General features: G+C 35.6%; 1 protein-coding gene across 1 annotated transcript in view; it reads left to right on the top strand.

Annotated features, from left to right (window-relative positions):
• UBL3 (ubiquitin like 3) overlaps window positions 1–16,593 on the top strand; it is a 70,444-nt gene extending 53,851 nt beyond the window's left edge. The window contains exons 3-5 of the mRNA XM_036455523.2: window positions 2,297–2,383; window positions 13,077–13,154; window positions 13,710–16,593. Coding sequence (XP_036311416.1) covers window positions 2,297–2,383; window positions 13,077–13,154; window positions 13,710–13,762 — 218 coding nt within the window. The 3' untranslated portion in view covers window positions 13,763–16,593. The remainder of the gene's footprint in view (window positions 1–2,296; window positions 2,384–13,076; window positions 13,155–13,709) is intronic.
• The last annotated feature ends 403 nt before the right edge of the window (window positions 16,594–16,996 follow it).

The raw sequence follows: 16,996 nt of genomic DNA, 5'->3' as shown, positions 1-16,996 counted from the left end.
CAGTAACTTTTCAGTTCATGGGACAGTGCCTAACCAACTAAGCCACACCAGTCAGGGCAAAAGTTTTGAAACCGACCTTTTCTTAGTTTGTCAGTTATACTCAGCAATTTTAGACAACGTAGGGAATAAAAATAATTTTTATTTTCTATAAAATATTTGTTAAAAATCCATTTCTACATTGTATTACATAAATGCACCAAAAATCAACAAATGTAAATATTTATTGATGCTAGTAATAAAACTGTAGTAAAAATGAAATCAAGAAAATATTTTGCACAATATATTTTTGGAAGGAATTGGGTTTTCTTGGTATAATCTTATGCAGTGTAGTGGAATTTTGTTAATAGTTGGATAGTGCCACACATAGCTGTTACTGAATCAGAGATTCAAAATATAATTTACTAAAATATGTTTTTATAGCTGAAATTGCTCCTTGAAGCTTTGTTTTTCAGTTCTCTAAATTTCAAATCCTTTGAGAGGGAAGGGAATTAACATATTAAATCAGTGGTTTTATGCAGAAATCAGGACACTGTGTAAGATAATGAAATTGGGGGGGCTGGATAGGGGCTGGGAAGAGTTGAGAATAGGGGAAAATGGGAGATATCTGTAATACTTTCAACAATAAAAATATATTAAAACAAAACAAAAAGATAAATATGTGGCTTCAAGTTTTTGCAGCACAAAAATACTTTAAATATTTTTAGAATATGTTTTCCTGTGAACTGGACATTTGCTGTAATTTGTCTTTTATATCTATAAAATATTTACATCTTGACCATATATATTCTAATAAACTATAATTTGGGGTGTGATGGATTCAGAGTAATCCAAACAAAAGTGTTCAAGGCTTATTTGACCTTTTTTCTAGAAGATGAGGCATCTAGGAACTCTAGAGTCAGAAGGAGTGAAGGCATGCCTGGGGGAGGGAAGAGGGACAGAAGGAAAGGCTAGGGGAAGGGGGAGAGGGGAAAGGAAGGCGGGAGAAATTACATTCATTTTTTACTACCCAGTTTGTTGTGCTGAGTCACTGAGAGGCACTGGTTTTATCAAATTCATATTCATTATTTTGCATGCACACAAAAATGGCAACAAGAAAGTACTCTACTTAGCCCCATTCTCTGCTATCACTTCCTCCTCAGGATTTTTTTAAAAAGATAACTTTATTGATTTCAGAAAGGAAAGAGGAAGGAGAGAAACATCAGTGAGGAGAGAATCATTGATAAGCTGCCTCCTGCATGCACCCTACTGGAGATCAAACCTGCAACCCAGGGAATATGCCCTGACCTGGAGTCAACCAGTGACCTCCTGCTGCATAGGTCACTGAATCTCACTGGCTAGGCTCTTGGGGATATTTTAAACTAGTGTACGTGTTGAGAGTTATCATCTCATAATAGGATCTTCTATAAGAAACAAACACATTATACTAGAATTGTTGAGAGAGATGATGGAAATCTCAAATCTCTAAAAATCAGAGCTTAATTATATCCACAAGCTAGAGAAAGTTACTAACCCTATACCCTATCACATGCCAGTGTCCTTATACCATGTTAACATGTAGTGTTTCACAAGTTACACACTAAAATGAACTATTCTATTATTCATCCTGCCCACATATCTTCTAATAAATGGGATGTGTTTGTTTGTTTTCAAGTTTCTCTTAAGTATTTTGGGTAAAGTGAATTAAAGTTGTGTCTTCTGTAGTATTATATTTATCAAATGGCTTAAAAAAGACAATAAAGTAATAATTAGTCACCATTGTCCAAAGTAAATACAATTTTTTTGTGATTCTCTTTTAATATTGTTCTCCAGTTTTAGTAAGATTCAATTTTTTGTTATTCTCTATAGCAATATATTAATTCTTTTCAAAATCTATGTGAAACATTGTTTTTAGTCTCATATATTTTAACAGGTACAAATATTAGAATATTAAAATATCCTCTGTTAATTACTGGTAATTGAAATTAATTTTCAAATGGTGTTTCTCTTCACCTGGGATTAGATTTTTTACAGCTTGTTTTTTTTTTTTAATTTTTAAACTTCAGGACTCTATTTTGGCACATGTTAGTGTTCTTAAAAAGCAAAAACTAGTCTTTCTGCAGCTCTGGCTATTTAAGGCAAAGAACTAGCAAGATCTGAGACCACAGTGATTACATGAGTAGTGCCTGCTTTTACTGAAGTGGAAGCTCCAAGTGTCTTCCTTGATGTATCCTATTTGATTTGATCAGAAGTTTAGAATAATGCAGTAGTATTTTAATTTTGTGTTGAAATAATTAACAAGTTCACTGGTTCTTTTCAGACTGGGAAGAAGAGCAGGTCAGCAGCCCAAATATTCTACGACTTATTTATCAAGGACGATTTCTACATGGAAATGTCACATTAGGAGGTAATAGTTCACCTTTCTAATGGGATTTAATGTCTGTCTCATGGCATCATTATCCATTTGTTTATTTAATGATAATGTGTGATTTTACTAAAAAATTTTAACTTCAAACTTAATGTGAATTCTGCCTAGTTTTTTATGTCCACTTCTTTATATTTTGCATTCTGTTACATTTAATTTTAGCATTATAATGTTTACTACCTTGTGAAATAAACTCTGTTCTTAACTATTTTACAAATATAATTTTATTTACTTCTGGATAATATAATTTAAATATAATATTTAAAGTTAAAGTCAGACAATAGGAATCATTTATAATTGGTTTTCAAATATAATGATGAAGGAATGTTTTCAGTTTCACTTTAACTGTTGTAATGGCCATTCATGTGAGAATAATGAGTAACAGAGTCAGTGTCATATAGCGGCTGAAAGAGCCAGACAGTCCACGGCGCACCCTGGCTCCCTGCTCACCGGCTGTGTAACCTTGGCAACTGACTTAACTGCTTTGTGTCCCAGTTTCTGATAGTAAAATGGAATAGCCATAACACCTACCTCCCAGGTTTGGGAGGGTTAAATTTTAGTGCGAAGCTTTTAGAACAGTGTTGGGCACTTAATAAACACTTGTTAGTAATTACTATTCTTTCCATGTGACTGGAGAAATGTAGCTCAATGGTGCCCCCTTATGGGTACATTTTCTACCATCATTAGGGTTTGTTTTGTTTTTAGTACATGTATTTCAAAAATATTCTGATGATTAGAAATTTGTAGGCAAATGAATGACCTACTTCAGCGGTTGCCAACCATTGGTTCATGGAGGTCTGAAAGGTTGGCGACCGCTGATCTACTTTAATATGTCTTTGTTTAAATTACAATCTGACTTTTTTCTCTAAAACTAACATGAAATGTTTAATTTGTTTTTCCTTGAAGGTAGAATATTTTCATTTTTCTTCAGCATGTACTGATTCCTATGTGCCAAAACTGTGCTAACCAATTGAAGATATATCAGTAAAGGGTAAATAAGAGAGGATCTCTTCCTTCAAGGTGCTCTAGTAATACATAGGAACAGATAAAAATCCACTATTAAAATACTGTGTGATCAGGGCTAGAGTAGCTATGTGCAAATGATGAATATAATAATATCAAGTAGGTAGAACATTTCAGGATATATATTCACAAATAACCACGTTCCAGTGGCAGTGTAATAACTGGCTTAAGGGTTGCTGCTACCTACTAAGAGATATCTGCTATTTCAAATATAATTGTTTTGGCTTGTAGTTCTTTTTATAGCTCTTTGGGCAGTTACATGGACCAACTCTTAGTGTAAGAATTGACTATTCATTCCCTGGCTGATTGGACATTCATTAAGGATGGGACCATGCTTTAGTTTCTTTTTGAGTGTCTGTGTCTCACATAAGCTCTTGTACTGTTGATGAGTAAATTTTGAGTGAAGTTAATTTCTTGACTACATAAATGAATCTTGAGACTCGGTTTCCCTTTAAGAGCAATTTCCCACCAACTGAATTCTTTATTTTTTTCTTTGCCCCACAATTCCAACTTCATATTAAAGATTGTGGAATTCGTGTTAAAATCAAACTTGATTAATTTCCACATAAGACTAAATTTTTACCAATATTTTTTGGAAATTTTTTGAATAATTAACAGCCGACTCATTGTTATTATTGTCAATACTGTGGTGCTGCTAGTGTTTTCAAAAACAAAATAAACCATCTTTGGCTTTAATGATTTAGGCAAATAGCATTGGAGCATAACCTTGACCCTTCAAGTTGGTCAGTATTTCTGGGCGTTTGAGAAAGGTTGAGTAATATTCAACTATTTGGTTTTTTGGTTGCAACTTTTCTTTTTAGTCTTCTTTGTCCTTGAATGTGGATAATGAAGAAGACAGCACACAGAGTCATAGCAACTGTCTTCCCATATTCTAATGCAAGTGTAGGGAAGGAAGACTTCGGCTATGACTTGCTCTCTAGCCCGGTGATTTAGATGTTGGACCAACAGCTGGAAGTCAAAGGCAGACAGCTTTCTATTCGGTGCCAAAGAGAATATTTGAACAGTGGCGCTGCCTAAAGACATTCAAGTAGTGGGTGAATACAGCCATGCCATGAGGAGGGTCAGTCATTATGTTAAACCAGGAGACCTGGGCATTCTCTGCCACTGTTGAGATTTTGTGGTTTAAGTTTCAGGTTTAAATTTTTGTTAGCAAGTTTCTTAAAACATAGCCCCGGACCCCTTTTTTTGTTCTCAGTTACATAGAATTTCAGTCTACAAAAAAAAAAAAAAGGTGTGATAACAGCCTTACTAATTGGGGATAAAGAAGGTCAGCTACAGGTTTGACGTTCAATACACTCCAGATCAGTGTTTCCCAAAATGTGGATGAGCTGGTGAGCTTGAGACTCCCTTAGATACTCTTAACAAACATGTTTCTGCATGTCCTCTCTCCCTTCCCCCATCTCCCATCTTCTACTGAATTGAAGTCCTGGGTGATGTTCATGTGAAGGTTGAAAGCCTCTGTTCTGGATATTGCAGTTTCATAGCAGAAAGAAGAAGCATCCGCAGTGAAGGAAATACAAACATTTTGGATCCTTGTACCCTCTTCCTTTAGCTTCTTTGATGCTATTAGTTAGTATCAGTACCTATTCTTTCTAGTCAAAGTAAAATGGAGAAGAACCATAGCCTCCTCAATCCAAGTTTTAGCTTCAAATGGCAAGCTTCTCAGCAGCTTTCCAGGCCTGTCCAACATTTCTGTAAATTGCCATCTCAGTTCTCTGCCCTCTTTCCTGAGATCCATTTTCTCAAAAGGTTGAAATTAATGATGGCCATGATAACACATACTGATTGTTGTTGTTTATTGTACCAAACCTCGAACCAAGTACTGTCCTTGGATTGTTTAATTTAATCAATAGAACCATTAAGGGGCAGGTGATAGAATTACTATTTCCAATTTAGGTGGAGGAAATTGAGGCTTAGGGAGGGGAGCTCAATATATTACACACAATTCCTTTCACACAGTTGGTGAATAGCAGAGGTGTGATTTTTACTTCAGGTCTTGGCATACTAGAGTTTACAAGACAATATGACAGTGATGTACAGCTGGGCATGTGTGCATATTAAATTAAGTCAGTCTTTCCCAATACATTTAGTGAAATTTTTAATAATATGACATCTTATTTGCATCTTAATGTTAAGTCAGGTTTAGGAGAATATCCAAAAAAGGCCCTCCTTTTTCCATTATCAAGTGTATTTATGGGCCATCATGCTTCATTTGAATTTCAGAAGTTAAAAGAATAGACCAAATAATGGCTGGCTAATTTTAAATAAGGTGGAAACTCACCTTGATTATATGAAATATTAAGATTGAAGATAAGCCGGGGCCGGTTTGGCTCATTGGATAGAGCGTCGGCCTGCAGACTGAAAGGTCCCGGGTTCGATTCCGGTCAAGGGCATGTACCTTGATTGCGGGCACATCCCCAGTAGGGGGTGTGCAAGAGGCAGCTGATCAATGATTCTCTCTCATTGATGTTTCTAACTCTCTATCCCTCTCTCTTCCTCTCTATGAAAAATCATTAAAATATATTTATAAAAAAAAAGATTGAAGATAATTGTGACTCTTAAATCCACAAGTTGAATATCGTCCAACAGAGCAGGATTTAAAAGACAGATAGCAAACAGGAGGATAGAATACTTGCTAAGTAATGGTCTAAGCCTGCCTCCCATTTGTAATTAGTGAAGAGCAAGTATCGGGTCTAGTAATAATTAATGTCGTTTTTAACATTCGTTTAAAATCTTGCTTGGCGTTGACTTGTATTGGCATAACCTTCAAACACGTGGTATCTACAGAACGTGTGAAGTGCAATTAACAAGTTTTGCTTGAAAAAGTTTGTGTTTGGTTTGGTTTTTGTTGCAAAACTAGGGCTAAGAAGATGGCGGATAAAGAGCATATTTGGCACTGCATGCTTTACGAGTTCCAATTAGGAAGAAAAGCAAGTGAGTCTGCAAAAAACATCTGTAGTGCTCTTGGTCAAGATGCAGTTAGCGCCAGAAAATGCCAGCTTTGGTTTGAGAAATTTCGCGAGGGAAATTTTTCGTTAGATGACAAGAGTGGTCGAGGCCGTGTGTCCAATTTTGATCAAGAAGCTCTTCAAGCTCTTTTGGTGCAAAATCCTCAAATTACCCAACAAGAGCTTGCAACAACTTTAAATTTTTCTAAAAAAAAAACAATTTCCAATCAATTGCATGCACTTGGCAAAGTCCAAAAGTTTGGAAAATGGGTTCCTCATGAGTTGACCGACAACAACCATAATCAAAGAGTCACAATTTGCAGTTCGCTCCTCTCTCGTCAAAACCATTTGCCGTTTTTAGAGCAAATTGTTACCGAAGATGAAGAATGGGTGCTGTATGTTAATTTGAAAAGGTGGCCTCAATGGTTGGACAAAAATGAGGCTCCGCAGCCCACACCACAACCTGACTTGCATGCGAAAAAAGTGATGTTGTGTGTTTGGTGGAATTTTAAAGGAATTCTTCATTATGAACTTTTACCATCTACCCAAACCATTACAAGTGCAGTGTATAGTGCCCAATTGGAAAGGTTAGCCCAAGCTTTAAGAGAAAAAGAACCCGCGCTGATTAATCTGAAGGGCGTAATTCTTCACCACGATAACGCACGACCGCATACTGCAAGAATCACTGCTGAAAAACTGCGCCAGTTGGAATGGGAAGTTCTCCCTCAACCTGCATATTCTCCTGATATTGCCCCTTCCGATTACCATTTGTTTCGTTCTTTGCAAAACTTTCTTCTTGGAAAAAAATTTAATAATGAAGAATGCCTCAAAAATGCATTGACCGAATTTTTTGCATCAAAATCACAAGAATTTTACAACAGAGGGATTAAAATGCTTCCTGAGCGTTGGGCACAAGTAGTAGAAAACAACGGCAACTATATTGTTGATTAAATTTTGTTGTATTGTTTAAATAAATTCGATTTTAAAAAGTATTAGAAAACGACATAATTATTACTAGACCTAATAGCTTGGGATGTCAGAACTCAGAGGTCACAATGATGGAAATAACTCTAGAAGTTAGATATGCTGGATCTTCTAATTCTATACACTGAATAACAAAGGAACATACCATGAAACTTGATGTTTTATGTAACCCTATACTGTTTTTCATAGTGGCTACACCAATTTACAGTCCCACCAACAGTACCCTAAGGGTCCCCTTTTATCTACATCCTCGCCAACACTTGTTATTTCTTGTCTTTTTGATGACAGCCATTCTGACAAGGTGTGTGATGATATCTCATTATGGTTTTTATTTTCATTTCCCTGATATTTAGTGATGTTGAGCATCTTTTCACTTGTTTGTTAGCCATCTGTGTGTCTTCTTTGGAAAAGTGCCTTCTCAGGTTTTCTGCCCATTTTTAAAATGGATTATTTTTTTAATGCTGAGTTTTATAAGTTTTTTAAATATTTGGGATGTTAACTCCTTATTAGGCATATCATTTGCAAATATTTTCTCCCATTCAATAAGTTGCATTTTTTTTCATAAAAAATATATTTTACTTTATTGAATTTCAAATTTTAATCAGATTTCTTTCAGTAAAACTAGAGTACCTCCAAGTGACAATATGTAAGTACTAAGAAATAATAAGGTCCATTGCAATTGTCTGAAGATCCTTAATATTTTGGTAATTGAATAATAGTTCTTTATTTTTTTTATTTCTTTATTGATTAAGGTAATACATATGTGTCCTTATTCCCCCATTATCCTCCACCTCCCATTCCTGCCCCCAACCCCTCCGTTGTCTGTGTCCATTGATTAGGCTTATATGCATGCATGTAAGTCCTTTTGTTGATCTCTCCCCCTTATCCCCACTGTCCCCTACCTTTCCTGAGATTTGACATTCTGATCGATATTTTTCTGTCTCTGGATCTATTTTTGTTCATCAGTTTATGTTGTTCATTATATTCCACAAATGAGTGATATCATGTGATATTTATATTTCTCTGACTGGCTTATTTCACTTAGCATAATGCTCTCCATCTCCATCCATGTTGTTGCAAATGGTTTATTTTGTTCATAGTTTTCTTTGCTGTGCAAAAGCTTTTTATTTAATATAACCCCATTTATTTATTTTTTCATTTTGATGCCCTTGCCTCAGGAGACACATCCAAAAATGTATTTCTAAGACCAATGTCAAAGAGTTTGTTTTCTTCTAGGAGTTTTATGGTTTCAGGTCTTAAATCAAATCTTTAATCCATTTTGTATTGATTTTTTTTATATAGTGTAACAAAGTGATCCTGTTTAATTCTTTTTCTTGTAGGTATCCAGTTTTCCCACCACCACTTATTGACAACTTTTCTCCATTGTATATTCTTGCCTCCTTTGTTGTAAATTTAATTGACTATATAAGCATAGTTTTCTTTCTATGCACTTTATTCTGTTCCATGACCTATATATCTGGTTTTGTGCCAGTACCATACAGTTTAGATTACTATAGCTTTATAGTATAGTTTGAAATCACAAAGAGTGAAGTCTCCAACTTCAATTTTATTTACTTTTGCTCTGGTCATTATTACTTCCTTCCTTCTACTAACTTAGGGCTTTGTTTGCTTCTTTTTCTACTTCCTTTAGTATAAGATTAGATTATTAAAGATTTTTCTTGTTTCTTGAGGTAGGCCTATATTGCTGTAAACTTTACCCTTAGATTGGCATTTGTTGCATCCTATAGATTTTATAACATTTCCATTTTCATTTGTCTCAAAAATTTTTTATTTTTTATTTTATTTTATTTTTTTAATATATTTTATTGATTTTTTACAGAGAGGAAGGGAGAGAAATAGAGAGCTAGAAACGTCGATGAGAGAGAAATATCGACCAGCTGCCTCTTGCACACCCCCTACTGGGGATATGCCCACAACCAATGTACATGCCCTTGACCAGAATCAAACCTGGGACCTTTCAGTCCGCAGACCGACGCTCTACCGCTGAGCCAAACTGGTTTCGGCTCAAACATTTTTTAAATTTCCTCTTTGATTTCTTCATTGATCCATTGGTTTTTTGGTAGCATGATATTCGATCTTCACATATGTTCTTTTCAGTTTTCCTCTTTTTCTGGTTTCATGTCATTGTGGTCAGAAAAGAAGCCTGATATGATTTCAGTCTTTTTAAATTTATTGACATGTTTGTGGGCTAACATTTTATCTATCCTGGAGAATGTTCATGTTCATTTAAAAAGAATGTGTATTTTACTGTTTGGGAATGGAATGTTCTGTATATATCTATTAAGCCCATCTAGTCTAATGTTTCCTTGTTGATTTTGTCTGGATGATTTGTCCATTGATGAAAATAGGATGTTTTAGTCCTCTACTATTATTGTATTACTGCCAATCTCTCTCTTTTTGTCTGTTAATTTTTGCTGTATATATTTAGGTGCTCCTATGTGTTACTTTCTCTATGTGTTACTTTCTCTAGTTGGATGATCTCTTTATTATTATGTCATAACCTTGTGTTTTGTTACAGTGCTTATTTTTTTTTAAATATATTTTATTGATTTTGTACAGAGAGGAAGGGAGAGAGATAGAGAGTTAGAAACATCAATGAGAGAGTCATCAATCAGCTGCCTCTTGCACACCCCCTACCGGGGATATGCCCGCAGCCTAGGTACATGCCCTTGACCGGAATCGAACCCGGAACCTTTCAGTCCCAAGCCGACGCTCTATCCATTGAGCCAAACCGGTTTCGGCTGTTACAGTGCTTATTTTTTAAGTAAAGCTACCCAGTTTTCTTTTCATTTCCGTTTGCATGGAAAATATTTTTCCATCTACTTTCAGTTCGTGTGTATCTTTAGATCTGAAGTGAGTCTCTTATAGGTAGCATATGTGTGCATCTTTTTTTATCCATTCACCCATCCTATATCTTTTGAATGGAGCACTTAGTCCATTTATATTTAAAGTCAATTATTGTTAGGTAGGTTCTTATTACCATTTTGTTTTCATACTTGCTTTATAAGAGGTTCGTCTACTACCTTTATTACAGGTTTGCCCTTATTAGTGAGATTTTCTTTCTTTTATATATTTTCTTGTTTCTAGTTTTGGATTTTTCAAGCTTGAAGAATTCTCTAACATTTCGTATAATGCTAGTTTGGTGGTGATAAACTCCTTTAACTTTTGCTTGTCTGAGAAACTATTTCTCCTTCAATTCCAAATGATAACCTTGCCTGGTAGAGTATTCTTAGTTGTAGGTTTTCCCCTTTTATCATGTTTAATATATCATGCCACTCCCTTCTGGCTTGCAAATTTTCTGTTGAAAAATCAGCTGTAAGTCTTAAGAGAGCTTCCTTGTAGGTAACTGTGTTTCTCTTACTGCTTTTAAGAGTCTCTTTATCTTTAACATTTAAAAAATATATAGTTCTATTGATTTCAGAGAGGAAATGAAAGGGGGAGAGAGATAGAAACATCAGTGATAAGAGAGACTCATTGATAGCTGCCTCCTGCAGGCCCCATACTGGGGATTGAGCCCACAACCCTCGCATGTGCCATGACTGGGAATCAAACCATGACCTCCTGGTTCATAAATCAACACTCAACCACTGAGCCATATCAGCCAGGCTATCTTTAACTCTTTTAACATTTCATTTATAAGATATCTTGATGTGAGTCTCTTGAGTTCATTTTGTTTGAAACTCTCTGTACTTCCTGGACTTTGATGTCTTTTCCTTCACAAGGTTAGGGATGTTTTCAGCCATAGTTTCTTCACATAGGTTTTCTGTCCCTTTCTCTTCCCTCCCTCTGAGATTCATATGGAATGAATTGTTAATATGCTTGATGTTGTCCCAGGTGACCCATATGCCATCCTTATTCTTTTTAATTCTTATTTTTAAATCTCCCAGTTGGGTGATTTCCACTATCCTGATTGTTGATACATTTTTCTGCATCATCTGATCTGCTGTTGATTCCCTTCAGTGTATTTTTCATTTCAGTTGATATAGTCTTCAGTTCTGATAGGTTTTTTTGTTTGTTTTTTTTTAATCATTTTTATGTATTTGTAGAAGTTCTGCACTTATATGCAGAGTTTGATGCGCATCTTTATGATTGTTACTTTGAAGTCTTTAGTATATAGCTTCTAGTACGTAATGCAAAACAACAGTGATGCATTTTAGTTTAGTTCGGTTTCTGGGGTAATGTCCTTTTTGTGTGTTTGTATCATACGCTTTTGTCTCTTCAGTTTGTCTGTTTCTATGCATTAGGTAGATGAGTTACATCTCCTGGCCTTGAAAAAATGACCTTATTGAGAAAAGGTATACTGTGGGGCCCAGAGGTGGAATCCTTTCTTGTCACCAGAGCCAGATGCTCCAGAGATGTGACTAGTGTCGCCTTCAGTTGTGGTTGGTCCCCAACTGCTATGTACCCACTGGCAGGCGAGGCTGGTCCCTGGCCCATCTGGCTGTGGCCTGGCCACAACTGTTATGGGCATGCTGGTGTGCAGGACAGTTTTTTTGGTGCGAATGTCTTCAAGGCCCAGCTTCAACTACCGGAGACACACTGTACTGTGCTGATGCTGACTGAGGCTGTTCACCAGATGTAGCAGAGCAGGAGTCCCTTTGGAAGGTGGGCAGCTATATGAGTCTTCAGGGAAACACCAGAGTGGAATGAACATTCTTAGCAAGGTTAAAGGAGAATATCAGAAATGACACCTGCCAGCATCAGACCAGCTAGGTGGAAAGAGAGTTTAAAGGGGGGGGGGGGAATGGTGCCCATCAGCACTCTTGTCCCTGGAGAAAGTTTCAGTAGATCCCTATCCCTTCAGCACATGCCCTCAAATTAGTCAGTGTACCACCTTCATATATGGCCCAGGTACTTTTCAAATTGCTACCTTTGTGCTCATTTCCTAAAGCCCTTTGACTCTCCTAGGAGTAAGCCCTACTGGTTTTCATATTTTATGTGGGCTCCTCTTCCTGGTGCAGGTCCTATAGCTAGAACCTCTCCCTCTTCAGAGGGGCACATCACAATTGTGATATTCCTCCCATTTGTGGGTCACCATACTGCAAATGGGGATAGGGTAAGTCCTGACTATACTGAGTCTCTGCCCCTCCTACCCTTCTTAATGTGGCTTTTTCTTTATATCTGTAGTTGTAGAAAATCTTCAGGTCATTCTTTATATTGTTGTAGTTTTGATATCAGGGCAAGGAGGTGAGCTTAGGATCTTCCTACTCCACCATCTTGAACCTCAATTCTGAGCCTTGCTCTTGAATGCCAATTTAGCTTATCTGTGAGATGTTGTTTCTTGCTGTTAGTGCATTGTCCCTGTAACCTTGTCCCTTGTGCATTGTTTCCAGATCACCAAGTCACTGCCTTCCAAATAATTTTTTTATTCCTTTTCTTCTCTCTTCTAAAGATAATTCCCAATATTAACCAGTTATACATTTTCTTTTGTCACCTTCCTTAAACAGTGTGGTTTATGTATCAAGCTAATGGCCGTATCTGAACTTCTGAATTGTAAAAATTGTTTTCAATAATATTAACCTTATTTCATTTTTTAAGAGATATTCTATCCTGGACTCAGTTTAACCTGTTGTGGAGGTCATACAAAAACCAAAAAGTGTGTTAAATGGTTTCAGTTCTGGTTAGTGATTTCGATCAGTTGATGAATATGTAACAAATTGTCTTCTACTTTCACACAGCATTAAAACTTCCTTTTGGCAAAACAACAGTGATGCATTTGGTGGCCAGAGAGACATTGCCAGAGCCAAACTCTCAAGGTAAGCCAGGCACTGGAGAAGGTTCTCACTTGAGCCACAGAGACAAGCATTAAAAAATGGCTCAGTTTTGCCCTAGCTGGTTTGGTTCAGTGGATAGAGCATCGGCCTGCAGACTGAAGGGTCCTGGGTTCGATTCCTGCCAAGGGCACATGCCTGGGTGGCGGGCTCAGTCCCCCAATGGGGGCATACAGGAGGCAGCCGATCAATGGTTTTCTTTCATCATTGATGTTTCTATCTCTCTATCCCTCTCTCTTCCTCTCTGAAATCAATAGAAATAAATATATATAGTTTTTAAAAGGCTCAGTTTTTCTTGAACAAGAATTCTTAGGGAAAGGAAGTTTTCATAGTTTATGAATAGAATGTGTTGAGCAAATAACCAGACATTCTGGAAATAGACTAAAATTAAAAGCATTTATTATAGCTTTTTAATTGCAAAAAAATGCAAACATTAAAAAAACACTATTATAACTCTTGGGTTGGGTGCCTTTCTTCCCACTTCCTCCTACCTCCATTTGAAGCGTTATTATAAACGAGGTTTTTCTTCATTTTCTCCAGGTCAGAGGAATCGTGAGAAGACTGGAGAGAGTAATTGTTGTATAATCTTGTAAACACTGTCTGCTAAATGTGATGTGATGTCGTCCTTGTCTTTCATGCTGCTGGGACAGAAGAGACCCGACATTGCTTCAGAAACCCTTAGAAAGTCTGCCTGTAAAGCCATGGAACTGAGTGATCACATGACACTGTCATATTCTCTCATGAAAGTAAAAAGAACCGAGAACATTTTTCACTATGATTTTCTATTCCTAGAATTTTTGTTTATGTTGAGCAGTTTTAAAATACTGGTTTTTGAATGCAGTCAGTCTCCAAGGGAAAAGTTAACCAAGTTATTTTTCATAGCAAAAGCCTTTCTGCTGCAACAAAAATTTTATCACCAGAACTAACAAATCAACTGTTCCAAAACAGTTTGCACTAAAAAAGTTTGACCTTATTTTTTTCATCAGCAGAATTTATAGTGTACTTTATTGTATCTAGAAATACTCATGTATACAATTCCACACTGGAAAACACTCAGCAGTTAATGTAGTTAATTACTGGGCCAACTGGAGAGAGGGGGAAAATGGAAAAAAAACTAAAATGGGTGAATTCTACCCAAGTCAGCCTGAACTGGCATGGACACTAACCTGGGTGTGACGATCTTCACCGCAGCAAGTGAAGAAACACATGTGCCTGGTGTATGAAGCACTCAGTGGTGAGCTGATGAGCAAATTGTTTTCCTTTCACACGTGCACTCTTCAGTCATAAGTAACCGAGTGCTAGTTCACACAGCACAAAGGGGGTGAGTGTGCTTCCTAGCCTTAATGTGGAGGGGTAAATTCTAATCACTCATAGACTTTCATGATTGGGCAGAAATATTAGAAAACCTCATTTACTGTTCAATTTTATGTATTTGAATATTAGTAGATGGAATTTTTTCATAATTTTTGCTCCTCTATAATTGTGTCCAGTGTCAGACTTACTCATTAGAGAGTTCAGATGAATTCTTAAAATTTAAAAATTCTTCATAATAACTGACGTGTTTCTTTATGTAGTTTGCATTTGGTATCAGTGCTTGCAATTGTATTAAAATCAATTATTTCATTTTAAATCAATAATTTAAAAATGGATATGCTAAAAACAATTTGCACAGCACTAAAGCATGAGCTAGTTTCATCTAAACATGTAAAAATATAAAAGATTTTATATTTTTTCACTGGGGAGAAATTTTCTTCCTAGATGAAATTACAAATATGTGTAGATTATATTTAATAAAAAACTTATAAAATACCTAACTATAGAACTTAAATATAGATTGGCTTGTAGTATATAGAACAATAATCCATATTAATAACTTTAGCCTTTATAAAATGAAGTTGCAGGCTGACGTGTTCTGTACTTAAATTTAAGTGTCCACGATCCTTACAAACATTAAGTGTAAAGGGTTTCAGATTGTCAGCTTTAAAGATAATCAGATTATTTTATTCATTGTTAATGCATTGATGAAAAGGCTTTATATGCAGTAGGTCTACGAAAATATTGTTCATACTGATAGAATTAAATTTGTATAGAGCAGAGTTTTAAAAATGAATGTAAATAGCACTAAACATTTTTTTCTGCAACCTGTACTTATAGATTCTTTCTGTAAACTAAATAAAAAAGTGTATTTCGGTGGTCATTCTTAAAGGCCTTGATTGGGTTAATAATTGTTTTAAGTGCTGTCATTCATGTTATTTGTCTTCTACTTTTCTTTCTTAATCTTTAAAATTTTGTTTAATTACTATTCTGTTGTTAGTTTTGAGAGTTATTTACAGTGTATTTTAGATATTTAACCTGGTTTATTTGAGCACAGTCAAAATAATGGTTAGAATTATGTAGTCTCTGTTATCACTAAAATGTTATATTCAAGAGATGTTAAATATTTATATGCTTTGTCGACTAGCTCAAATGTGAGTTCTGTTAGTGTTGACTAAAGAAGAATCTGGTAATTACTTAATTGGGCAATTTAGTCATGTATGGATCTTCTTTTGTGAAACAAACTACTGGTAATTATTTTTAATACCTAGTTTAATTCTATTTACTTTTCTGTTTTTCCATAGTTAAAAACTATCAGCTAATTGTGATTGAATTTTTACGATTGCTAAAAATATTCTCTACTGGTTTTTAATATATTATCCTGTGTGCTCCCACATTATTCATTTCCCTCTCACAAGACCTCAATTTAAAATTTGCAAAATGGATAAACTTGTTTATTATTAGAAAAAGAATTATGTCACTTAATATGTAATATCATTGTTGTGCAAATAAAAAAAAATAAAAAACAACAGTAAAATTATATACTGAAAACGCCAAAAATATAGATGCCTTAATAGTATATTCATAAAAATACTCACTTATCTCTTTAAATAGTCCTTGGACTGCCTGATGTCTGAAATATGATTAGTCATAGCCATGGCTACTACTGAAGGTCCCTCTGTCAAAACAACAGCTCACTTACCAAAAGGTGAAAGCTGCATAGACCCACTAATGTAAATAAAGCCTGAATTGTGGGCCTGTGACTCTGCCCAGCGCTTGGTATCTATCACACCTCTTTTACATAAATTATCCTAGACTTTAAGTGTTCTGGACAAGGCTCAGTTTTCCTTCACTATTAAACCTCAGCATGTCTCCTTGATCTGAACTATTTGCTTTCTCTTCAAGATAAGTTGTATCTTATCCTGTCATGAAAAACATATTGTAGTATCTCACATTATCATTCACATTAAATGAGGTTTTCTCATAACAAATATTTATCCTTAGTTTTATGTCATCTTGACCTTTGTTACAGTAATTTCTGTTAGTTGATTGTGGTAAACAATGTTTAATGTGAAAAGAAATTAAAAATTTCTTCATCTGTTGTAGAATACTTCCTTTAAATTATTTCTATTCATAATTTTTGTGTATTTTCCTGTTCTTTATCTTTCTACTGTTTTTCTTCCTTCTCTTCAATTTACTTTATTACATTCTTCAGTAAAACCAGTATTGTGTGTGCCAGCCTTTATTCTTTTAGAAAGAGAAGCAATCAACCAAAATTTAGTGTGCCATCTTTAATGGTAACTCAGTCATGTCTTCAAGTTTTCCACTAACATTTCTATAATGATATAGTCTCTTGTTAGCCAAACAGTGATTTGGGTGAGATGAGGGCTTGAGAGAAGAGTATAAAATCTAGAATTATGATGGACACACTAGTGCAGATTGCTGCCCATTATCCAGGCACCCTTTCCCCAGCCTAGGCGGAAAGGGGATGTCACTCACTCTACAGTTCAAGC

This window comes from Pipistrellus kuhlii, unplaced genomic scaffold, assembly GCF_014108245.1.
Source record: "Pipistrellus kuhlii isolate mPipKuh1 unplaced genomic scaffold, mPipKuh1.p scaffold_m20_p_3, whole genome shotgun sequence".
Lineage (NCBI taxonomy): Eukaryota > Metazoa > Chordata > Mammalia > Chiroptera > Vespertilionidae > Pipistrellus > Pipistrellus kuhlii.
The sequence above is the reverse complement of the archived record's forward strand: the minus strand, read 5'-3'. Positions and strand labels throughout refer to the sequence as shown.